This window comes from Ipomoea triloba, chromosome 7, assembly GCF_003576645.1.
Source record: "Ipomoea triloba cultivar NCNSP0323 chromosome 7, ASM357664v1".
Classification (NCBI taxonomy): Eukaryota; Viridiplantae; Streptophyta; class Magnoliopsida; order Solanales; family Convolvulaceae; genus Ipomoea; species Ipomoea triloba.
The window spans coordinates 27,791,750-27,815,682 of NC_044922.1; the positions used below are offsets into that span (position 1 = coordinate 27,791,750).

At 35.7% G+C, this 23,933-nt stretch overlaps 4 protein-coding genes across 5 annotated transcripts; 2 read left to right on the plus strand and 2 right to left on the minus strand.

The window, feature by feature from the left end:
* Positions 1–1,737: 1,737 nt before the first annotated feature.
* On the plus strand, positions 1,738–10,577 carry LOC116025754 (AMP deaminase-like). Of its 2 annotated transcripts, XR_004099719.1 has the most exons (20): positions 1,738–2,391; positions 3,301–3,464; positions 4,092–4,305; positions 4,572–4,741; positions 4,879–4,930; positions 5,067–5,194; positions 5,276–5,455; positions 5,577–5,644; positions 5,744–5,886; positions 6,473–6,534; positions 6,713–6,826; positions 6,941–7,081; positions 7,253–7,405; positions 7,723–7,776; positions 7,856–7,966; positions 8,358–8,531; positions 8,611–8,691; positions 9,236–9,334; positions 9,607–9,805; positions 10,336–10,577. XR_004099719.1 is itself a non-coding variant. In XM_031267085.1 (19 exons), exons 1-19 carry the CDS (start codon positions 1,902–1,904, stop codon positions 9,673–9,675), a joined length of 2,667 nt encoding a protein of 888 aa, XP_031122945.1. In that variant the 5' UTR covers positions 1,738–1,901; the 3' UTR covers positions 9,676–9,971. The 2 variants fall into 2 exon arrangements, 1 of the variants encoding a protein (XP_031122945.1); XM_031267085.1 differs by lacking the exon at positions 10,336–10,577 and having other exon boundaries at positions 9,607–9,971.
* A 3,386-nt stretch (positions 10,578–13,963) lies between these two features.
* LOC116024807 (thioredoxin H2-like) lies at positions 13,964–15,755 on the plus strand. Its single transcript, XM_031265806.1, has 3 exons — positions 13,964–14,216; positions 14,517–14,639; positions 15,362–15,755. Exons 1-3 carry the CDS (start codon positions 14,058–14,060, stop codon positions 15,491–15,493), a joined length of 414 nt encoding a protein of 137 aa, XP_031121666.1. The 5' UTR covers positions 13,964–14,057; the 3' UTR covers positions 15,494–15,755.
* Positions 15,756–17,555: 1,800 nt separating this feature from the next.
* LOC116026278 (dnaJ homolog subfamily B member 1-like) lies at positions 17,556–20,185 on the minus strand. The gene is made up of 2 exons (XM_031267757.1): positions 19,335–20,185; positions 17,556–18,360 (listed from the first exon to the last, which is right to left on the minus strand). Exons 1-2 carry the CDS (start codon positions 19,835–19,837, stop codon positions 17,913–17,915), a joined length of 951 nt encoding a protein of 316 aa, XP_031123617.1. The 5' UTR covers positions 19,838–20,185; the 3' UTR covers positions 17,556–17,912.
* Positions 20,186–22,279: 2,094 nt separating this feature from the next.
* Positions 22,280–23,797, minus strand: LOC116023984 (glutathione S-transferase U18-like). Its single transcript, XM_031264870.1, has 2 exons — positions 23,434–23,797; positions 22,280–22,802 (listed from the first exon to the last, which is right to left on the minus strand). The coding sequence occupies exons 1-2, from the start codon at positions 23,755–23,757 to the stop codon at positions 22,428–22,430; spliced, it is 699 nt and encodes a 232-aa protein (XP_031120730.1). The 5' UTR covers positions 23,758–23,797; the 3' UTR covers positions 22,280–22,427.
* Between the last annotated feature and the right edge of the window lie 136 nt (positions 23,798–23,933).

The following is a 23,933-nucleotide window of genomic DNA, read 5'->3' on the forward strand; positions in this document are numbered from 1 at the left end:
TATCATGTTATGTGCATTCGATTTGTTTGTAAGTACATAAATTGTTGCAATACAAAATGTGTTAACTGCGGACATATAATTTTTAGACCAAGGTTCACAATACAATATGAATCATGATCCATGGTATAACAATTGAGAGTATTATCATGCTTATATTGTGGACCATGGTCCATCTAGTAAAATAAATTTATAAAATATACATTTTAAATGTATTGTAACATCATTTCGACTTATAATACACTAAAAATAAACTCCATCGCTGCAACTCAAGTTGATGAGATACAAATATGATAAAGACCAAACTTTTAACTATATCACAAAAAATTGTAAATTTAATCAAAATCTCATGTATTAGTTCAGAGTCCCATCAGATGAGGTGGTATGCATCAAAATAAGGAGTATTCACCAACCAAACAAGTTTTTGTGTGCCACCTATTCCATACTTATTGATTAGATCGTAAAATTTAGTTGTATATTTAATCCAAATACTATATACTACAAATTCTCGTGAGTGGACGTGAGAGATGCATCATAAGAGCATCCTTATCAATGGAGATTTTTTACAATTATTAAGGAGTGTTTGTAAGTGTGATTAGAAAAGAGAAAATGAGATGGAGAAAAAAAAACAAAAAATATAATTAAAAAATTAATAAATAGTGACTCTGTCAGGCGCCTGACGCGCCTACCTGGCACGTGCAGTGCACGCGCCAGTGTGGGCGCTAGCGCACAACAAGAGAGGATTGTCAAAAGAAAATGTCAGATTTTACTGTTCCATGAACCTTTGTTTGCAGGCCTTCCTCTCTCTGGCAACTGGACATCACATCTGACATTATCTTAAAAAAAAAATCAATGATAAGGGTGGCCTAATGGGAGTATTGGCCAACAAAACAAGCTGTTAGTGTATACGTATGTGAGGCAATCCAATCAAATTGGTTAAATAATCAGCTCCATAGTCACAAAATTTCAAGTTTGATTTTTTAAAAATACCTTATTGATTTAAATCGATTAGATATTAATAACCTACACTGTTGACTATGATCACAAAACGAATTTCAATCTTAGTAATAGTTGATGTAGGCTTTTCCGTACATCAAATTTTCATTTTTTTGTGTGTAGACAATATAATGAATACAAGACATTTTTTTTTATATATTAAAAGTACATTATTTGATAGTATACAAAAGAATGTATTTTTAGTACTCAAATAATATACTTTATGTATATAAATAATATATTTTTAATATATTAAAAATATACTTTTTAATTTTTATTTATGGTCCATACAACCATGTGAACCATGATCCTCCATTAAATAATGATTGGTATCCATGCGCTACCTATTACAACAAATTATTCTGTGGATCTGTGTCCACTTGCAAGTTGAATTCGAGTACTATTTACACGGTTAAATTGTAGTATTTGTTTATGTATACTTTCTCAACCTGTTGTAGCACAAAGAGTCAATACCACATCCACTTATGCTCAATCTCATAACCTCCCATATGGGAGAATCACTACATGAGATTTGAGTACAAAGTGTTTGACAAAAACTACATGTTTACATATCTTTTTAAAATTCATATTTGTGATAATACCGTATTATATTCATAAATTCTCAAAACTTAAAAATACAATTTATATTCTAGAACTTCACAATTTCAATACTAAAAATAAATAATAATTGTGATCCTGGTCCATGGTATAACAAGTAACAACTGTACCATTTCCTATCCTAGCTCATGAGTCCCGAGTCCTTATCACCATTTTGCTCCCTCTGATTCTCCGTAGTCTGAATCCTGCAACCCGTATTTGGTACCGGGCCCATAGTAAACCCTTCCTAAACCCACCGTATACCAGACTGAAACGAACTCGCTTCACTGATACCAAACGCGCGCATAGAGATGGACTCTTCGTCGTCGTCGTCGTCGGCACCGGCGTCAAAAGCGCACTTAGCTCTAGCAGCCTTCTTCGGAGCATCGGTGATGGCAATCTCCGCCTTCTACCTCCACAGGCGCAGCCTCGACCAAGCTCTCGACCGCATAATCAAGCTCCTCCGCCACCAGCGTCCGCTGTCCTCCGCCGCATCTGCTCTGGAATCCGGCACCGATGACGAAGCCGAAGCCGATGACGTCCACGATAGGAACATCTGGAGCCATCAGAGTTTGCCGAAAACCGTTGCTCAGAATGAGGATGATTCAGACGAGAAGGTGTTGCGGAAATACAGAGTGTCGTCATCCATGCCTAACGCGCGCCTTGCGAACGACTGGATGGACGAGGACGCGAAACTTGATCGGCCGTCGCAATATGGCGATAAGGCGTTCTCGGCTGAACTGATGGAGCTCAGTACGGTACCTTCTGGTTTGCCCCCTCTGCGAACGGATAACCGAGACGGTAGGTATCAGTATTTTATCTCGAGAATAATATTTCATTGGTGCTTTGAAAAATCTTGCTGTTAATTCCCGTTTAAATTAGAAATTATCATGTGTTGTGTTTCAATTAATAAAACTGACAATAATTTGGTGTGTTACATAAATTTCAATTCTCCAAAGGAACGTTGCTATTTTTGGTGTTCAAGAGCTTGCCACATATTGTATGAGAATAGCCTGTACTATGCACAATCCAGAGAATTATTTACTAAATATGTAGGTATTTCTTTTAAAGAGGTTTTCTCCTCGCCTTCTGACCTTAGCCGGCAGAGGACCACAAGGCACAAGGAACAAGAGGTAAACCAGCCTAGGTTACCCATAGCTGACCGGCTCAAACCCAGGGGTTTGAGGATCGAACCTCCAACCTCTCGGCCATAGGTAGAGCACTCTTACCACCTGGGCTGTCCTAACGGACAAATATGTAGGTATTTACTATTATACTTTGGTTGCATTGTAAATTTCGAAGGGCTAAGGCATATAGCTAGGAAGGGAGTGCGAACTTGAAGAGGGTGATGGATAAATGAAAAACTGAGATTATTTTGTACTCTTGCAGTTGCTGGAGATCTCTTGCTCCACAAGGCTTTTCATGTTGAGCTTACAAGTGCTCTCATATGGCCTTTTCTTTCTTATTATAATAGAGGGAATATGTTTTTTAAAGTCATCCACAGTAGATGGACCTTTGAAATATAGTGACTTTTGAAAGAAAATCAACAGAGCTGAGCAATGGCATCATTTGTACTCATAAATATGTGACAGTATATGTCTGGGCTAGCATTCCTAATGTTTGAGCTTGAAATCTATCATATGTGACTGTGTGATGTGATGTGTAATTTAGAGTGCTGCATTATTTATGACTCAACTCTCTGTGGTATAGGGGAGAACCAACACAATGATGGTTTTGATAGGAAGATGCGTGTGGGCTCAGTTGGTAGGCAAATGACTCCAAAATCCTCAGTTATTTATTCATTAGATGGTGATCTCCAGGATGATGAAGAAACTGAATTCACTCAAGAGGATATTGAATTCCTCTATGAGAATGTAAGTTTTTGAGTTGAAGTTGAAAGAGTTCCCTGCTATTTGATGATATGCTTGCCTTATGTATCATCACATTGGTTGGTAGTGGATTGTTGCAGTGTAATTTGATGTGTTTGGTGTCTTACTGATGTTCATTTAATGAGGCTTATTGATCAACCATAACAAAAAATAACATATGAATTAAATGATTGTATTTGACATGATATGCTTATACTACGTATTATTTATTTGTATAGATAAGTCATAAGTCATGCCTCAGATTGCAACATGGTAAAAAAAACCCTATATGACCATTATTGAAACTCATATATCTTCTATCAAGTATTAACTAGAATGATTGCTGAACTGCTTGAGATTGTTACGTCTTGCTAAATTTTAAAGTAATCCAGTCCACTCCCTTTTTTCACAATTCCTTGCATGATATTGATTCAGAAGAAGTCACACTTTTTTGTGTTGACTTGTAATACAGTACAGTATAATTTAATAATTTCTGTATTAAGACATTATAATTACAGTAATCCGTGTTGAATTATTTGAAGCTTGCTTATCTTGATACCTGTGAAACAACAAATGTTACAACAAGAGCTAACCACTATTCAATTTACTGCATTTCAAAACATCCCTTTTCAGGATAACAGTCCAAATGTTCAAAATATCTCAATCATCGAATCACAAGCAGAAAATGGTAATCAGCTTCATGGTCAACCACATAAAGCAATTACCGATGATGCAAAAACTAATATAGACCATCATGATAGAAAGGTGGATGCAGTTCCGGGACACATTAAGGGGACTGATCAGGTCTTCGTAAATGGTATCTTACCTCAAGTGACTACAGTGCATGGTATACTCTCCTTCTTACCCCTAAGAATGTTGGTTTGAGGTACTTTTAAAAATCAAATTTTAAATAAATTCACTTGAGTTTTTAAGTGGAGCATACACACATACACATGCTGTTTGTGTTGTAGGTTTTTATTGATTCAATTTTTTTTTTAATCATCATGCTGTTTGGCAATATAATGCTATTACTTTAGTTTGAGTATTAAAAAGGCTTCACTTTGGGTTAGAAAAAAATTCATTTTCTTACACTTGTCATAATTCTGAAACCAGAGCCAGTTAACATTGAAGAGGAGGAGGTTTTGAAGATGATCCGTGAAAGTTTATATTTGAGAAAAAAGTATGTTTTCAAAGAAAATATTTCTCCATGGATGAAGGCAACTTCTGGAGAATCAAATGTCAAACAGGATCCGTTTCAGTTTGTTCCTTGTGAAGCAACTGGTGTGAGTTTCACTTCAACCCATCAACGGCTATAGTTGGTCACACTTCTGAGTTGTAGATTATTGTATGGTATGTCGTGTGAAGGTACATGACATCTCAAACGTTTTTCACTAATTGATTTTCTTGGATTTTCATGCAGCACTATTTTAAGATGGTGGATGGAGTTGTTCGTGTTTATGCCAGTGAAAATGGTTAGTCTTTTTTTGGATCTAAATAACCAAACTATTACTGTACTCATATTTACATGTACAATCTGGTTTCTTGTCATTTAAACATCATTTTGTTTTGTTTTGTTTTGTTTATTTATTTATTTATGTGATGTTTTAGATACTGAAGAGCTTTTTCCTGTTGCAAACTCGACAACATTTTTCACTGATATGCACCATCTTCTAAAAGTGATGGCTGCTGGTAGTGTTCGTACTGCTTGTCATCATAGGTTGCGATTGCTTGAGGAGGTAATACTTCATAAGAATGATCTTAGATGATTGCATCTGTCTTTTATCTCCAATATCTCTTACCTTATGAATATGGGACAGAAATTTCGCCTCCATTTGCTAGTAAATGCTGATAGGGAATTTTTAGCACAAAAGAGTGCACCTCATCGTGATTTCTACAACATCAGAAAAGTTGATACCCACGTGCATCATTCTGCTTGTATGAACCAGAAGCATCTCCTCCGGTTCATCAAGTCAAAACTAGAAAAAGAACCTGATGAGGTATTGGTGTATTGCAGATAATCCTTTTAAGCTTGCTAAACCTCAGTCAGTCTAAAGTTCAATAGAGTATTTTCTTTCTGTTGGTCCTCTGTGTACTTAACTCTTGCTACTTGTTCTACAGGTTGTTATATTTCGTGATGGGCAGTATCTTACGCTGAAGGAAGTCTTTGAGAGTTTGGACTTAACAGGGTTTGTATTGAGTTGGTTCTTTATTCTTACTTCTTACACTGGAAAGAGGGGGATGCATTAATTTTCAGTTGACCTACTTATAAGCTCTAATTATTGCAGGCATGATCTTAATGTTGATTTGCTGGATGTTCATGCTGATAAGAGTACATTCCATCGTTTTGACAAATTCAACCTCAAGTATAATCCTTGTGGACAAAGCAGGCTCAGAGAGATATTTCTCAAGCAGGACAACCTTATCCAAGGTCTATTTCTTAATGATGTGAACTTTAAGTATTAAAAGTTACTTCGAGTTTTATTTTGTATGGAGTAATTTTCAAAATAGTCCAGAATAGGAATTACTTCAAACTCCACTGCCAACCTCAAAGAGAGTGGATTAAAATGGATTTCCTGTAATTTGTTCTGTATATGTTCTTTTTTAGATTTGATCCTTTATGAAAACTTTTGTTGCAGTGGAAAGAAGGTGGCTGTGAATATCTTGACATATTTTCTCACACATAGTAATAACCAGAAATGTGCATACTGCTTTCATGCATTTGCAATCTATCTATTTAAATCGTGTATGAGATATCTGGCATAGACACTAGTAACATGTAGATTTGCATCATACTGTAGTAATGTCGTTTGTCTTGATGACAGCAGGGATCAGTGTCCTGAGATACATCAATTATGTGTGCTTAAAAATGATAATGCCTATAATATGGACACCTTGTTGTTCCAAAGTTAGCAAATTACTATTACGGAGTACTTGATAATAAGTGGGAAATGGCACCCCCCCACCCCCCACCAAAGTTTTTTTAATCAATCGTAGTATCTGTGTTCTTTTTTCAGGTCGCTTCCTAGGTGAAGTGACAAAGGAAGTCTTGTCAGATCTTGAAGCAAGTAAATACCAGGTGTGGCTATATACATTGTTTTGTTCTCTTCCCATCTTTAATTTGGTTGGCACCTACTGTTAGAAGCATCTGGGTAGTGATTGCTGCCTGCAAATACATACTTTTTCCAAAAATTCTTGATTCATTATTATCTGTATTTGTCTTAAGAGTGCCCAACACCATCTATTCTTTCTTTCAGATGGCTGAATATAGAATTTCAGTTTATGGAAGGAAACAAAGTGAATGGGATCAATTAGCTAGTTGGTTCATAAACAATGGCATTTATAGTGAGAATGCTGTTTGGTTGATTCAGGTGAGTATCCCATACATTTATAGCTCCCTTCAACTCTTGCACTGCCTGGGGTGCCTGAGCTTATCATCCTTTAAAAAGTAACACATTTTTTATTTCTCACAATGAATGCTGCAGTTACCACGGCTATACAATGTCTACAGGAGCATGGGAACTGTTACATCCTTCCAGAATATTTTGGATAATGTATTCATTCCACTCTTTGAAGTCACTGTTGATCCAAATTCGCATCCTCAATTGCATTTGTTCCTAATGCAGGTTATACTTATGCTGGGCTCTTTTATTTATTTTTCCCCATATTTCACCACTACTGTTTTTTAATTCCTGATAATTGGATGCAAAGTTTAGTGTTCTACTTGGCCCTCAGTAGGTTTGCATGGAAATTCCTTCATGATATTGGCTTTAACCGGGTTATTGTTTCCTATATAGGTTGTGGGTTTTGACATTGTTGATGATGAAAGTAAACCAGAAAGGCGGCCAACCAAACACATGCCAACCCCAGCTGAATGGACAAATGTGTTCAATCCTGCATTCTCTTATTATGCCTATTACTGTTATGCCAACTTGTTCACACTCAATAAGGTCAGTGGGGCTTCTTGACTCAAAATTAATTAACATGCTAATATTCACAGATGCATTTTTCAGTTGAACATTTTTGCTTATTGGTCAAAGCACAAGATGACAGTTTTCAAAGAATGAATATAGCCATATAGGTCTCCAGAAAGTGTCTATTTGAAAATTCAAACAGCAGTACAATAAGCCACATGAATAGCACCTGACATGTGCACAATCGCAAGATTTGCTTTTTGGGTTAAAGCATGATGACAATTTTGAATGAATTTTCCTTTGCCTATTATGGAACTATGTATTAAATTCATGTGTATCTTCTATGCTCTCAGCTTCGTGAATCAAAAGGATTGCCAACAATCAGATTTCGACCTCATTGTGGGGAGGTTGGTGTTCAGTTTGATTCTAGAAAACATCTTGCTTTATGGTATTGGCTAAAATTTCACACACCTTTTATTCATGCAGGCAGGCGAAATTGACCATTTAGCTGCTGGATTTCTTTTATGTCATAACATTTCTCATGGAATCAATTTGCGCAAATCACCCGTTTTACAGTATCTGTACTTCCTTGCTCAGGTTTGCTTATTGATATGCTACACATACTATTTAAATGGACACATGGAAAATATATCTCTTCTGTTGATTCTGTGGTTTGTTCATACAATGGAATGCACATCACTTCATCACCACATTTTCCTAATTTCAATGATGCATGTGCTTACTATATGGAATTTTGCAAATCCATGCACCTCATTATAAGTTTATGAGGATTCTATACTGTTTATAATTCTCCTTTTCAAGACACAGCTTAGTAAAGTTGTGGATTTGTGAGTATTATTTAAAGATGGATTTCTTTTTTCTATTCTGTTTAGTGTTGCATGCGGACCATGCGGTCATCTTCTCCTTAATTTCTGTATCTTTCTGTTTGGTTTGTCTATAATGGTTTGAGATCCACATGATTTTTCAGATTGGGCTGGCAATGTCTCCTCTAAGTAACAATTCACTTTTCCTGGACTACCATCGCAACCCTTTTTATATGTTCTTCCAGCGTGGGTTGAATGTTTCGCTTTCAACTGATGACCCTTTGCAAATTCATTTGACAAAGGAGCCCCTTGTTGAAGAATACAGTGTTGCAGCTAAAGTCAGTCTATTTGTATTTCTTATATTAGTTATAAGATCACATTGGTGTTTATGTACCTTGCTGAGTTATATTAATCCAGGTTTGGAAGCTGAATGCATGCGACCTTTGTGAGATCGCAAGGAATTCTGTTTACCAGTCGGGATTTTCACACGCAGACAAGGTATATGTACTTTCCAGATTTCAAAGTTCTTAGAGCATCCATATCAATAGATATTGAGGGAATAATGGCAGAGCATGATCTGGTTTTTTGTTTTGAAACTGATGTAGGAAGGGGATAATAAATGAATATTTACTCCTAACTTACTTTTTTATTTTTAATTTTTTTAATTTTCAGAATTCTTTTTATTTTCTCTTTTCTTTTTCTCTTTTTTCTCTCCCTACCCACTTTCTCTTTCCTAATTACACTTACAAAAACTCCTCACGAAATAACTCAACTGATAAGGATGCTCTTATTCTAGGAGACTTTTCCATGCCATCATTGTCATGATGTTAAGGAACTAGATGTGTTTTTATCAGTTATCACACAACATGAAAGCTAATTAATTTTTTTAAAAGTTATGGTTGTTTCCATGCCATTATTCATTGCACATTAGGGTCTTTTCTCTGACTTCAAAATGGATCAGTGCCACGTTTAAGGGATGATCGGTAATAGATTTGTTTATGATTTTATCAATAACGCTGCTGCTTTTTGGGAACTGTTGCAGTTGCATTGGCTTGGGAACCAATATTACAAGAGAGGCCCCGAAGGAAATGACATTCACAAGACCAATGTACCTAACATGAGGATTTCCTTTAGACACGATGTAAGTTTTCAACTTCGTTGCTTGATGTAATATCGAGTGTATCAAAGGCTAAAGGGCGATGCCTCTTTTAAGCTGTCATTGCCTTGAAAACGCTCTAAACAAGAATTACGACTACCAGGAACGGAATGTTGCTTGAATCACTAACCTGTCATTGCCTTGAAAACGCTCTAAACAAGAATTACGACTACCAGGAACGGAATATTGCTTGAATCACTAACCTACCTATACAGTCTGATTGCTGCATATTTTACTCTCTATTCAATGTTTTGCAGACCTGGATGGAAGAGATTCTGTATGTATATCGAGGAAAAGCAGAATTTTGCGAGGAAGTAGACCATTGATCCAAAGCCTGCTTTAACCAGTAAACGATCTCTGCATCTCAGCATCTGGCCATTTATGAGTGCGTGCAAGATCTCTGCCTGCGATTATTGGAGTTCACAAGGATCCAGATGCATCATGGAACATTAGATGGTTAGATATCTGTTCTCTTTTATCTTTTCTGGGGGACTGACTGAAAGCCGTTTTTGCTTTCAAAATGGTGCAAATATAATATTATATGTGCACCCATAAATTTTGGCATTTTTCCTGCACGCGGCTAATATAATCAATTCAATAAAAATGAGCATTTTCTTGCAAATTGCAATGCAAATATAGTAACATATGGTATCTCATATCTGTACTTTTATACAAGATACAAGTTTCTCATCTCATCTGAATCAAGATCAAGAATCGGTTAGAAATATGACATTTCTTTTGGTAAAAAGAGAAACTCGTAGTCACTACTAGAGAGTGTACATCGAGATCCTATGCAATAGTCTATAAAGTACACAATCTGATAGTGTGTATTGGGTAAGTTGTGTTCCAGTGTAATAACTTGCGACATGCTTGACTAAAAAGTTATATATATATATATATATATATATATATATATATATATATATATATTATCATTGGATACCCTATAGTATTATTCAAATTTGAATGGTATATATGTTTTCTAGGAATTCCTTTGAAGCTGCAGATGATGGAGGCGTGGAGCTAAGTAATTATACAACTTTTTCTATCTTCTAGTTGCCAAGTTGGTGATAAGGAGAATAATTCAGTGTATATATGCCCCACGCAGTGAACTAAACTTTTCGCAAAAATTCCATTTTTTTTTCTCCTTGAAAACTTATTAACGTAGGATGTGATATTGTGAGCGCAGTCACGTTCACTGTGAGCAAAATCAAGTTATTGGCACTAACACTAATTTTGCAACTGTCCAGACCACATCCCAAGATTTTGAGAGCCTTGAATGATGATCATCTAGGGGTTGCAAACATTTATTACATTTATTTTTAGTATATTTTATGTTGATTTTTAGGTAGTACACTAAAAATAAATATACATCAAAATGTAATGAACTTAATAAAAATCGAACCTATATTAGAATAAAAATGAATTAACATTATATTATATTAAAAAAGATGAAGATGTATATTAGTAGTCAATTTTGGACCATATTCTATGGTACATCCAACCATTGTTAAATCACTTCCTTTCAATTTATCACTTGTCATTTCTAAAGATTATGGAATATATTTATGAAGTGAGCGGTGACATTGATTCTCGCTTAGTCGGTAAATTACTATTGTATTATGGTAAAAGAAAAAAGTATTCATCGTAATCACAATGCAAAAGTTTTTGTCAAATTAATGGATTCCAATCTCAATGCTAGTTGATGCAGTGATGCATTCTACTCATTAAAGTGTTAGATAAGATGGGACAAGTTTGTTCTCTTCTAATTTAATCAAAAGTTTTGAGTTCAAACTCTAAGAATGAAATTCGCTTAAAACTTTAAAGCACACCCTTTGAGTTGAGATCCTGCCAACTATCTTGTTACTTAGCGTTGAAATTAGGCTTGAGATATGTATGTTACATATAATTTATGGTAGAATACAAGCATTATTAACTCTTAAGATATATGGGAGAAAGAATAATAATTAAGATTTATGAGTCGAAGTAGTAGTTCCTTAAATACAAGAATACACGATGAAGCTCAGCAAGGTTAGGAACTGTACTAATAAGAAGTCAACAAACAAGTCCACGAACTAGTTGTGGAAGACATCTATTTATAGTATCCACGGAACATGTAGCACATGTTGAAATCTACTTACAGGTATAACGTGGTCATGTGTTGCTGGTGACTCAGGTTAACCGTGACGTATGCTAAACACTAATGTGATGTCTAGAACAGTGGTGGCGAGAATAAGACCTTCATGACTAGATTTTTAGCCTTAAAAATCAGAAAACATAAAATCTTGTCAACGCTCGTGTTATGATTCCAGTAAATATATCGTATAACTCCATCAATATCATATCCAATCTCTACCCAACGTATGACTCTTAGAATATTACAATAAGGTGTTAGGTCGTTAGTTTACATCTAAAAACTATTCAAAACAAGGTATCCGAAGTAGTCTTTGATTGGCATACGTTAACCCTTTTTATCTTTGCTGCGCCGCCAATCCACTTTGTCCATGGCCATCAGTTTTGATGTACAACTTGTGAAGTTAGACATAAAACATCTTTTAGGTGAGAGTGAGATGCTTTTACCATTATTAAGTCCCGCTGAGAGTCGAACTTATAATTTTTTACTAGATTGAGATCGATTGGTTACCTTTTTTTTTTAAAGTTCTACTGACTCAGTTATAATGTAGTATCTGTTCAGCACAAAGAGTCAACAGATGTCTCCACCGAGACTCGAACCCACTCCCTTCCACATAGGAGTGTACACCGGGTGCCGCTTGACCACAAGGCTTTTGGCAGATCGATCGGTTACCCTAACATTTAATAATAATAGCTATATACTATGTTGCGTGGAAACTCTCTTGAATTAATATTTTACTTTAGGGTGTGCATTAGATAAATCATACCCCTTTTAAAAGCCCACAAATTATGCAGGAGATCGAGGTATGGTAGGGGAAACCAAGCTCTAGATCTTATGCAATAACCCACAAAGACTGTACCGTGGTCGAACAATTAGTTATAAAAATTATGTTTCACTCACTTCACCACCTCTTTCAAGACATTTTTCGAGAATTGGCCAATTGAAATATTCTTGTTAATTTATAGATGGCCGAAATTTATGCGTTTTGTTAGTGTTGGTAATCTTTCACTGCGCATGATGGTGTAGGAACAAATCCATTTTGTAAAGTTTATAACTTTAATTTACTGTATATTTAGTTATTTTTTTTTTAAAGTTATATTAAAATTGAATGGCTGGCTTTTAATGGATTATTAGAAAGAATAAGCATTACCAGTTAAGACCTATATGGCATACACTATGCTATATTCTATTCTTTATTTTTTTTTTTAAACACTCATGATTCTTTGCATGGTAGTATACTAGTATCTGTTTTGATCCTGTGATCACCCATTTGGAATGATAATAGAGGTGTAATCACGCTACATAGTCGTTGACTCTATATTCTATTCTTAATTAAACTAATTATGATTAATTGCCCAAGACCTTGTGGTCTAGTGGTAAGGAGTGGGTTCGAGCCTTAATAGAGGTGATTGTTGACTCTTTGTGGACCATACCATCAAATAATATACATTTAATACACAAATATACTTTTAGTATATTAAAATTGTACTTTTTGTTATACTCCACATAATAATTTGCTTGTTTGATTACTACACAAATAGGCCAGTTTAGACTAGATTTCAGGCCAACTTATCTGTTTAACACATCTAGCACGACAATGTAGAACAATATCTTTAATACCTATTTCACGTAATAGAGAGATTAATCGTGTTACTTTTCAGCGACATCCCTTGAAAATTCTGTGTGTGCCTCGGTGGAGGAGAGACAAACCATGTTACTAGCTAATCTTTTTTTTTTTTTTTTTTTTTTAACTTGTTCAAATTAGTCACCTTTCTACAAGTCGATACATTTCGTACCTAATTAGATCATGTTGAATTTGAACATATTATTCTCTCAAAGGAAATGCATGCATATGATAAAAGTAAACAAGTTACAATAAAGTCAAAACCACACATATATATGCCCATAAAAACCCTAAAAAATGGACCACAGGTTGAGAGTTATTCCTAGCTAGAATATATTCTCATATGCACTTTTCATATATATATTTTATTATTGATTTATTATATAGTATACATCAACCAGTAATATAATACTTATGAATTTCAGTGTTTTATTTATGAGAATTTATTAGTAAATTAAATACTTACGGATTTAATTAATCTACATATTTTTCTATTAAATTTTTCTTGTAATATAATGTATTGTACTGATATAAATACTAGTGTCAATAGTATTCGATACAATTAGATATAACAAACTTGATTGTAGCGCTCCAGACATTTTTAACACTAGTGTCGAGCCTATAATATCTAGTACAATTATATATATTATGTTTAGTTATACCTTTGAATTACAGGAAAGCCTACAGTTGCCTGTGTGCTATTCTTGTAGCCCTAACCGGTAAAAGATCACAATGAGGTAAATTAGCATAATTTGCGCATAGTTGACCGGTTCAAGTCAAAAAGTTCAATAAGCCACTATTGTTACGTGTGTTGATTATATATTTAAAAAATCTATATAAAGGGGCTTTCCCCAAATTCCCAATGACCAAGCCAAGAAAGAGCATTGAAAGAATTGAAGTTGCAAATTAAATATATTTGAATTTTGTCCACTCTTTTTGAGAGAAGAAAAATGGGCAACAACAGTTCGAGTAGTTTGCCAGGATCCTTTGTCCCATTCTCAAAGACAACAGATGGATCATCAGCACCCAAGAAGCCTCTTGTCACTGCCTTCCATTCTTCATCACAGTGGAAACTCCATTTTGATAACTCAAAACAAACCAACAAACTGGTAAGGTTATGTTGTTATTTAATTTCTTGCTATGATTTCTTCAATTCCCAAGGGGGTCTTTAACTGGTTGAAAAATTATGATTGATCCACTGATAATTTTCTTTGATTTACTAAAAGGTCATCCATTGTTACACGAATGTGTTTTAGGTGAATCCAATATTGTAATCTAATTGACAAATAATCACAAGGAAACAGCCTAAACTAGATTATTCATAACTAGCCAACTTAAATCTATAAGTTAAGTCCAATAGACCACTCTCACTGATATATTAATTTCCCTTTTTTGTTTGTGATTGGTAGATGGTTATTGACTTCACAGCTACGTGGTGTGGGCCGTGCAAGCGTATGGAACCGACCATCAATGAATTCGCCGCTCGATATACAGATGTGGAGTTCGTCAAGATAGATGTCGATGAACTACCTGTACGTATATATTCATACTTCCATCATATATATATATATATATATATATATATATATATATATATATATATATATATTTACTAAATCAATAATTGTGTCCCCAAACAAGTACGTGCCTAATTATATTGGGTGAAACATTTTAATATCATGTAAGTGGATAGGACATGATCTTTTTAATGTGATTTATCTCAACTCTTTATGTAATTTATTTGGGTTAGTACACGGGATTTCATGTGTACAGGATAATGGTTGCGGATTTTTCACATAACCTAAAAAATGAATAATTATTATGATTTGTGGATTATTATTACACAGGAACGGGTGAAGTTTATCCAGTGTACACCCGGTAAATTATTGAGTGGACTGTGACACACACATCTGTGTGGACCATGCATTATTACACAGCTGTGCGGACCACGATCTACACAATAATAATTGATGTACACTCTTGGGTAGTGCTTACCATGCATTTTCCTTATCACCCAATAATTTATTTTTTTTAAAAGAATAACTATTATAATTTGCAGGCCATTAAATAAGAGTTGGGTTTAACCCGTGCACACACAATAGTACTGGCTATGAGTTGATTGTGGGTTATTACTTATGAGCAAGATTTATCTAGTACACACGCTCAATTAGTTACTGCGAGTTTTCTTCGTCACCAAAAAAAAGAATAATTATATTGTTAGTAATTAATTAACATGAATCATGAATGAATGCAGGATGTGGCACAATACTTTGAGGTGCAGGCAATGCCCACATTTGTACTGGTGAAGAATGGCAATGTGATTGATAAGGTTGTGGGTGCAGACAAGGATGTTCTTCAGAACAAGATTCTCAAACATAGGTACTAAATAGCAACATATGTACGTGATGATGATCCTTCAGAAATGGAAATTTAATGTCGAAAGGAGATTATTTGACATTAATTTCCATGAGAAATTCCCATCAAGTACGAATAAATTGTTGGGCATTGGCTGTTCTTAGTACTAATTAATGTATTTTTTTTGTTCTGTTTTAATCTTAAGTATATATATGTTGTACCACTTAACCTGTGAGCAATATGATACTTTGTGTTAAGAAAAATGAGATTTACATGAGTAAACATTGTGCTTACATTAATGAGTTTTTTTTTTAATTATTATTATTATTATTATTATTATTATTATAATATATCAAAGGTTACCAACATAATATTTATATGTAACCATAATTTACGGCACATACATTTACAAAATTGCCTATATACAATACCATGAGGTGCTGCCCATGCACTCTCAACCCACTCAAGCAAATTCTGAAGATATCTCATTACGCTCTGCTCCACTCATTTCACTCTGCCACCCTCAACACATGTCATCTTCCAATAACATATGAGATTGAGACCTACAATACCGTGTGATTTATTACTGTGAGTTACGTTATTATATACTCCGTATTTCTTTTATTAAGGAAAAAAATTTGACAATTGTTCATTTTGATATTCGGTTGAAAAAGTTGTAAAATATACTTTCAACTTTACAAGATTGTGGTGATTTTGGTTCTGCTAGGAATAGAAATATAAATAAAGTATTGCATCAGCATTTTAGAATCTTCATCATGATCTATTCTTATTTCTACCTCAACTTTTAAGTAAGAAGTGTGAATAGTGAACAAATGCTAGCCATCGATCTAGTAGATATAATTATTTTTTTTAAAAAAATAGATTTTGTAAATTAAATTTAATAAATGCGATATATGATTTTATTTTATATTTCATAAATATTTTCGTCTACTATCACATGGAATACCAACAATTTGTGCAATTTGTGTGATAGTAATTTTGTGGAATATTTATTTTAGGAACAAAATAGTAGCCATGCATATATGATAATCCGCGTACTCAATGTAATGCTTTGTCTATCTATCTTGAATCTAAACCTAAAAGGGAGAATATGAATCAATTCTTTCTTTTTAGTCTCACTTTTTTTCTTTTTCCTTTTTTTGGGTCCATAATATAAAAGAAATTTGCTTTACAATATTTAAGATGATGACAAAAGAGGTTGAATATAATAACGTTTGATTTCATGAGAATACTCTTTTTACCTAACTTGTGAAGTTTAGACATCTTTTAGGTGAGAATGCTTAATGTTGAAAGGGATTTTTTTTTATTTATTCTCGGTATTTAACATTTACGTTAGGTTTCAATAATATCAAATTACTATTTAAAAACATATAAAAGTTCTCTTAACAATTACGATTGCATTAAAAATACTTGAATTCACTGTAACCACTTTTCAAAACTGTGTTTTGAATAAAGTCCTTAAAAGTCGAATTGAATCTCTAACCAGTAAACAACTAAACTAATATAGGTTGCGTATAGCTGACAAGTTAAAACTGATTAGAACATATATCAACGATTTGTGTGATACTATAGTTGTTTGGAATATTTATTTTTGGAACAAAATAGCAGCCATACATATATAATAATCCACGTACTCAATGCATGAGACATTATTTATCATGAATATAAAGGTAAAAGGGAGAATATGAATCAATTCTTTCTTTTTCTTCTCTTTTTTGAGTCTATTGAGGCCATAATATAGAAGGAATTTACTTTACAATATTGAAGATGTTTACGATAGAGATTGAATATAATAAGGTTTGATTTTATGAGAATACTCTTAAAAAATAGGCAATTATAAATATATTCATACCTCCACACACACATACACGTATATAGAGAGAGGCACTCAAGTAAGAATCAATGTCCATAAAAGAATTGAAAATCAATCGCTGTCCATGTGTCCAGATTTAAAGACGATAGTTTCTTCAAACGGAAGTTAGAAATGAAAAGAGAAGAATAGAGTAACAGACTTTTTAGTAAAAAAAATTATGAAAAGACAGTTTGGTGTTTTTAATACAAAGCAAAACAAATAAACGAACAAACAAATCAATCTATTACTTCGTAACATAAGTTATGAGACAAATGGTCTAGTAAACACAAAATTTCAGACTAGGAGCCACACAAATGTCTCCAAAATTATGTTTTCTTGATTGCATCACACTTAGCTTGGTCTACACATCCACAACCATAATGAAATGTAGCAGCTGGTCTACTACTACTTTCTACTATGCACAAATTTTCTTTCTTGTATAAACTCACCAATTTAGAACAATTGGTAAGTGGCATACTAATACAACTGCAAGGCCGGAGGATCTATACACGCAAATATTTACATTGACATTGCGAATCCCCTTTCTGGGTAAGTGATAAAAACCAATTTGCATTCTTTATTCAGCAGGCCTGCCCAGAATCCTTTTCAGATCAGATTTCTGATCTGCACTGAGCCTTGAAGGGAATTTGATATCAAACTTGATCCTCAAATTCCCTTTCTTGCCTGGTTCCTTTGATATTGGCATTCCTTCATTTGGGATTACATGTTCCTGTCCTGGCTTCACAACATTCCTAATTGGCACTGCAAGATCTCTCCCGTCCAAAGTTGTCAATTTGATCGTCTTCCCTGTCAGAGCATCCAGCAAGGAAATTCTGTTGTGGACAACAAGATCATTGCCATGTCTCTTGAATACAGGATGGGGCTTCTCGTCTACAACAAAAATCAGGTCTCCCGGTGCAGCTCCAAATTTGTAGTCCCCTTTCTCAGGAAATGTAATCTTGGTTCCTTTCTTCCAACCACATTTGATCTCAATTGCCAACACCTCTTCCACTGTCGTGGGCTTACTGCAACCACGATTTTGGTTTCATGACAGAAACCATAAAGTATGATCAGAGAGATAGCATGGTCCAAGAGAGAGTTAGATTCAATGACCAATGTGAATAAGAAACAAATGAAAATCTTGGGGGATCCCCTACCAAATTGGTCAGGTTGTTGACTCCCAGCGGGAGCGGTCTATTACTGGCCTTCTTGATTTGAGTCGGTCAGCTATAGGCAAGGCAAAGTAGGTTGGTTTACCTCATTGTGGTCCTTTGTTGGCTAGGATCACAATGCGGGGTTTACACAGTGCATACCCTCGGATAGTGGTTACAGGTTTCCCTCGTCACTCATTCAAATGAAAATCTTGTCATGGCAAATTCAGATCACCATATATTTTCTTGGAAATCCTCTCTTCCATATCATTAAAACCTGATCTTTTAACTATATTGTCAGTGTTCACCAGACATCAACCACAACTGAGCCCCAAGAATACAAATCAATAGAGGGGTTTAGGGTGTGTTCACTAATATAGGAGATAGGAAAACAGAAACTTTTACTTGTACATCTCTCCAATTTTAAAACAAAGTATAGAGAATGAAGAACTGGAGAATTTAAGCAAACGCAGTCTTAATATTCCTCATAGGAGACACAGTAAAGCTGCCTAGTTTCACCTAAAAAGTTCCTAAACTCCATTGCACCTAAAATGTAAGAATTTTTCTGCTCACAAGTGACTAACCAGCACTCAAGAATCTCTACTATACAGCATTGCCATACTTCAAATTTAGAATTGAGTGTAAGTTACCAGTAAGCTTGATTATTTAGACCTTAATTGTTTGCTTTTTTACCCATACAGCATGGATAAATTTTCTTCATTAGTAGGATTATTTATTGAATTACTCTGTTTACTACAGTGATTGTTATAGATCCTAAACATTTTGGCACAAACTACAATAATTCACAGAGAATTAAACTAATATGGAGTATTGTAAGGATTACATACCCTGTGTCGTCAAGGACGATCCTAGAAATCTGCATCTTCCTCGTGGAGCCATTGTAGAGCTCCTCCAAGCTACAAGGCAACTGGTTCTCCACCGCTGCCGCCTTCCTCGGCGTTCCTCTAGCACCACAGCTAACAGGACTGCCTTTATATCCTGCATCCGATCCACCAAAAATCTCCGCAAATATATCCTCCGCATCACGCGGAGTATAGTTAAACGCTCTTCCAGCTCTGCCGCTGCTCGTCCTAGTCGGAGACGCAGGATGATCGAATTGGCCGGACTTCAACGCCTTCTCGCCGTGCAAATCGTAGATCCGCCGCTTCTGCGAGTCGCTGAGCACATCGTAAGCCTCCGAAATCTGCTTGAATTTCGCCTCCGCTTCCTGCATGTTCTCGTTGTTCTTATCCGGATGCCACTTCATCGCCAGCCGCTTGTACGATCTCCTCAGGTCCTCTTCGCTCGCGCTTTTCGATACTTTCAGTACCTTATAGTAATCAATCCCCATCTCTCTCTCTCTCTCTCTCTCCACTCGAATCGCAAACTCGCAATGCTGGAACTGCGCACGGAGAGACTATGGCCGGCGAGTTCGCCGGAACGTCGGTCGGCGATCGAAATGCGCTAAGGGATAGAGATTTTGATTTAATGGAGTGGCGGTGAGGTAATGATAGTGACGGACCACTCTCCGATGATGTAACGGAAGTGAGATGGTGACGTGGAGGAATCGGATTGGGCGAGGCGGAGGATTTGGTGACGGGGATGTGACGGTGGTGGGTGGGGGAATGGAACGTGCGAGCGAACGGAGAAGCAGTGGGGACGGAGAATCTTGTGTGTGATGAAAGAGTGTGCAGTTACGGGAATCTGTTAGATGGCAATTTATATCTGGCGACTTTGACGGCGGGATAGGAACGGCGCCGTTCGATAAGCCATTATCGTAGACTCCGTTAATTGGGTCGGCCTTATTAGAGAACGGATTGGCCCAATTTCAAAGGTTGTGGGCCTGCAGCGAGCATAGCCCATTTGATCGTCTACTAAATCATTCAGGGAGATTAACCAAAATTGGCAAAAATTGTAATGAAAAGGGTGGCCAATGGAGAAAGGGCAAATTATGTTGTGGATCCAGGTCCACCTTGCAAGGTGGATCTGGGTCTAAAACTACGTCGTTTTTGTCTCCTTTTTTTTTTAATTAGTAAACATATTGCTGAATATAAAGTTGTCCAAAAATTGTGTGAATGTAGAGGTTTCAAAGTATGAATATAGAGTATAGGAATCGTGAATGTACAGTTATGATTGTGTGAATGTAGAGTTGCCCAGAAATGTGTGAATATTAAGGTTTCAAATTGTGAATATAGAGTATAGAAATCGTGAATGTAGAGTTATGCATGTGTGAATCTGTAATAGAGTTAAGAAGTTCTAGCAACTTGTAGCCCTGTAATGTGTGAATGTGAAGTTTTCAAGTTGTGAATATGGAGTATAGGACCTGTGAATATAGAGTTTTGAATGTGTGAATGCATAACAGTGGTAATATAGTTACTAAACATATAATCTTGTAATGTGTGAATGTGGAGTTTACAAAGTGTGAATATAGAGTATCATATAATCATGTAATGTGTGAATGTAGAGTTTACAAAGTGTGAATGTAGAGTATAATGTATGTGAATGTGGAGTTTACAATGTATGAATGTAGAGTATATAGTGTATGTGAATGTAGAGTATAGTGTACATGAATGTAGACCCAGGTCCACCTTGCAAGGTGGGTCCACGGCATAACAAGAAACCAATTGGATTCTTACTAATATTTTATTTCATCAAGCTCATCACATCAAATCTTTGGTTTACCTCTTTTGGAGAAAAAATGTTGAATCATTAATCTTAAGGGTCCCACGCCTCGACTCGCATTTGAGAGGATGTAAATCACGATTTAATGATCCAGTAGACAGTGCCAAATGCCTTATGTACAAGGGATCGACCCACTCCCCACACTGCTCCTATAAAGGTTAAAACCTTGGTTTCTTCTCCCAAATACTGCCTAACCTTGGTTTCTTCTCCCAAATACTGCCTAACCTTGGTTTCTTCTCCCAAATACTGCCTACTGAACAAGTGAGCTAAGCTCATACAGGCAAGTGCGGTTTACCTCTCTCTTATGGTTTGCGAACTCTATTATTACACATGAGTGTAATTTGCAAATTAGTGTAGTTTGTGAACTATTACACCTGAGTGTAATTTGTAGAGTAGTGTAGTTTGTGAACTATTGCAAAGGAGTGTAGTTTGTGAACTATTGCAAAAGAGTGTAGGTTGCAAACTATTATACAAGATTGTAGTTTGTGGACTATTTCACATGAGTGTAGCTTGTGAACTATTACACATGAGTATAATTTGTAGACTATTACACATAAGTGTAATTGTGGACTATTACACTTGAGTTTAGTTTGTAGACTATACAAACGAATGTAGTTTACAATATAATTAAACTATTACAGTTGCCAAAGACCATGATGCACCTCACATGAGAGGGGTGGGTTCGAGACTAAGTGGAGGCAATATTGGCAATTTTAACAAGGATAAAAGTGTTCAATTGCTTCATACATGAAAAACATTTTCCATCCAACCAAACAACATAATAACATATTTTCCTCAACTTCTTGAAAAATGGAAAAGATTTCCTTCCAACCAAACATGACATTACATACAAGTGTAGTTTGCAAACTATTACACACAAGCATAGTTTGTAGATTATTATATATGTGTGTGAGTGTTGTTTGCAATTATTACACACAATTGCATTTTGTAAATTATTATATTTCAAGTGTATAATAGTTTGTAGAATATTGCACATGACTATATAATAGTTTGAAGACTACTAAACTTGAGCTTATGTAATTTACAAATTATTAAACATGGGCATAATTTGAAAATTATTACGAGCATGATAAATGCAATGCACACAATATATCATCAAAAGCATAAAAGGCATAAACTTTATTCCCCATGCATAGGTCTCATGGGCAGACTAAGAAAATTAACAAGAGCAATGAGCCAATGACTTGTGCTAGAGAACCAAAAAAACCAAAATGAGAATCAAAGAACCAAACAACAACCTAAGAAGATTGTGTTGTTTTGCTCAAGAACACCCTTGCAAACTCAACCAACTTGTCAATAACAGGGAACACATCCTTAACCGCACTATCATCAACGAAATCTTCAGCCCATTTCACCAAACCGGGAACCTTAGTTTCATCAAACAATTTGACGCCATCATTAAACGCCTCCACAACCTTAAACCATCCTATGAAGCTGCCCAATGCAATGTCCAAGTTTCCTATGGTGTCTCCACCAAAGAACTTCTTGTCATTGCTTATGCTCTTGAAGGCTTCCTCCAACAACACTAGCCCTTCAACTAGCTTGTCTATTGCAGCCTTCTTGGCTTCCAAATCACCCGCCGCAGCCGATATTGCACGCAAATTTGAGACCAACTGCACCAATAAATCAAGAATTGTATCAAAAACTAGAAACATATATAAATATAGGATTCTTTTTGTATTACTCATCCTATAATGTTATATTTTTCCTAGTTTTATGTACACCATGACATTATTTGGGCAAATCAACCCAAACCAAAATCCGAACAACTAACTTTTAGATTCAATGTCTAGGAGGGGGGACACAATTGCACGATGGCCGCCCTAGGCCCGGGAGACCATCATCCGCTCCATCCTTAACAAGGGTTTTAGAAGGGAGAAGCGACACGATTTGTGACGCTCAAGTTCAGGATAAATACTTAATGGTAATAGTATGGAGAGCCATAGCTCCAAGATGTACCCTAAGGGCACCCAACGTTAGAGTATCTGGCTGGACCGCTTACTGCGCACGACGAGCCCCTCACTACAGCTAGCGAGACTGATCCCGGGTTCTTAAGCTTTACCCCTGTAACCAACTGAACTAGTCATGTTGGAATCAAATATCCACTCTATTGTTGGAGTACTAACTTTAGAAAACGATTGACCACTTAATTTTAATAAGACATCAACACATCTCACATTCACTTGTTATTACTTGCCAAACCATATTTAATTAAAGAAACACACGCACAAAAAAATGCAATACCTGATCATCAATATAACATGACCAAAAGCTAGCGATGGCACGATCATAAGGATCGGTGGGAACAATGGAAGGCCCAGAAGTCCAAACATCATTGATGTACTGAACAGTGATGAGAGACTCGGAAATGGGCTTATCGTTATGGATGAGAACTGGGATTTTCTTGAAAACCGGGTTTAGTTTAAGGAGAAGTTCACTCTTAGGTACAAACGTCTCCTCAATCAACTCATAACCGACAGACTTAAGGTTGAGAGCAATCATGGTGCGTAGCGCGAAAGGGCTCCACCATGTTCCCAAAACCTTAACTTCCCCGGTTGTTGCAGCCATGAAAGTGACGATGATCTGCAAAAACCAATGAAATGGTTAACCTTAGTTGGGGTTGTGAAGTTGATGGGTTTTGTATGGTCATATAGAATGTATTTATATACAATGGATGAGATCGAAATGGAGCAGTATTAAAATTTATAAAATGGTAAGAAATCTCAAAAATGGTAAAAGCTTTC

Coding starts and splice junctions, on each gene's coding strand:
- LOC116025754 (XM_031267085.1), top strand. CDS start 1,902: ATGGACTCTTCGTCGTCGTCGTCGTCGGCACCGGCGTCAAAAGCGCAC. Junction 5,195..5,275: donor GGTTGCGATTGCTTGAGGAG/GTAATACTTCAT, acceptor AATATGGGACAG/AAATTTCGCCTCCATTTGCT. Junction 5,887..6,472: donor GCAGGACAACCTTATCCAAG/GTCTATTTCTTA, acceptor TTCTTTTTTCAG/GTCGCTTCCTAGGTGAAGTG.
- LOC116024807 (XM_031265806.1), top strand. CDS start 14,058: ATGGGCAACAACAGTTCGAGTAGTTTGCCAGGATCCTTTGTCCCATTC. Junction 14,217..14,516: donor CAAAACAAACCAACAAACTG/GTAAGGTTATGT, acceptor TGTGATTGGTAG/ATGGTTATTGACTTCACAGC. Junction 14,640..15,361: donor TAGATGTCGATGAACTACCT/GTACGTATATAT, acceptor GAATGAATGCAG/GATGTGGCACAATACTTTGA.
- LOC116026278 (XM_031267757.1), bottom strand. CDS start 19,837: ATGGGGATTGATTACTATAAGGTACTGAAAGTATCGAAAAGCGCGAGC. Junction 18,361..19,334: donor ATCGTCCTTGACGACACAGG/GTATGTAATCCT, acceptor TCGTGGTTGCAG/TAAGCCCACGACAGTGGAAG.
- LOC116023984 (XM_031264870.1), bottom strand. CDS start 23,757: ATGGCTGCAACAACCGGGGAAGTTAAGGTTTTGGGAACATGGTGGAGC. Junction 22,803..23,433: donor CATGTTATATTGATGATCAG/GTATTGCATTTT, acceptor TTATTGGTGCAG/TTGGTCTCAAATTTGCGTGC.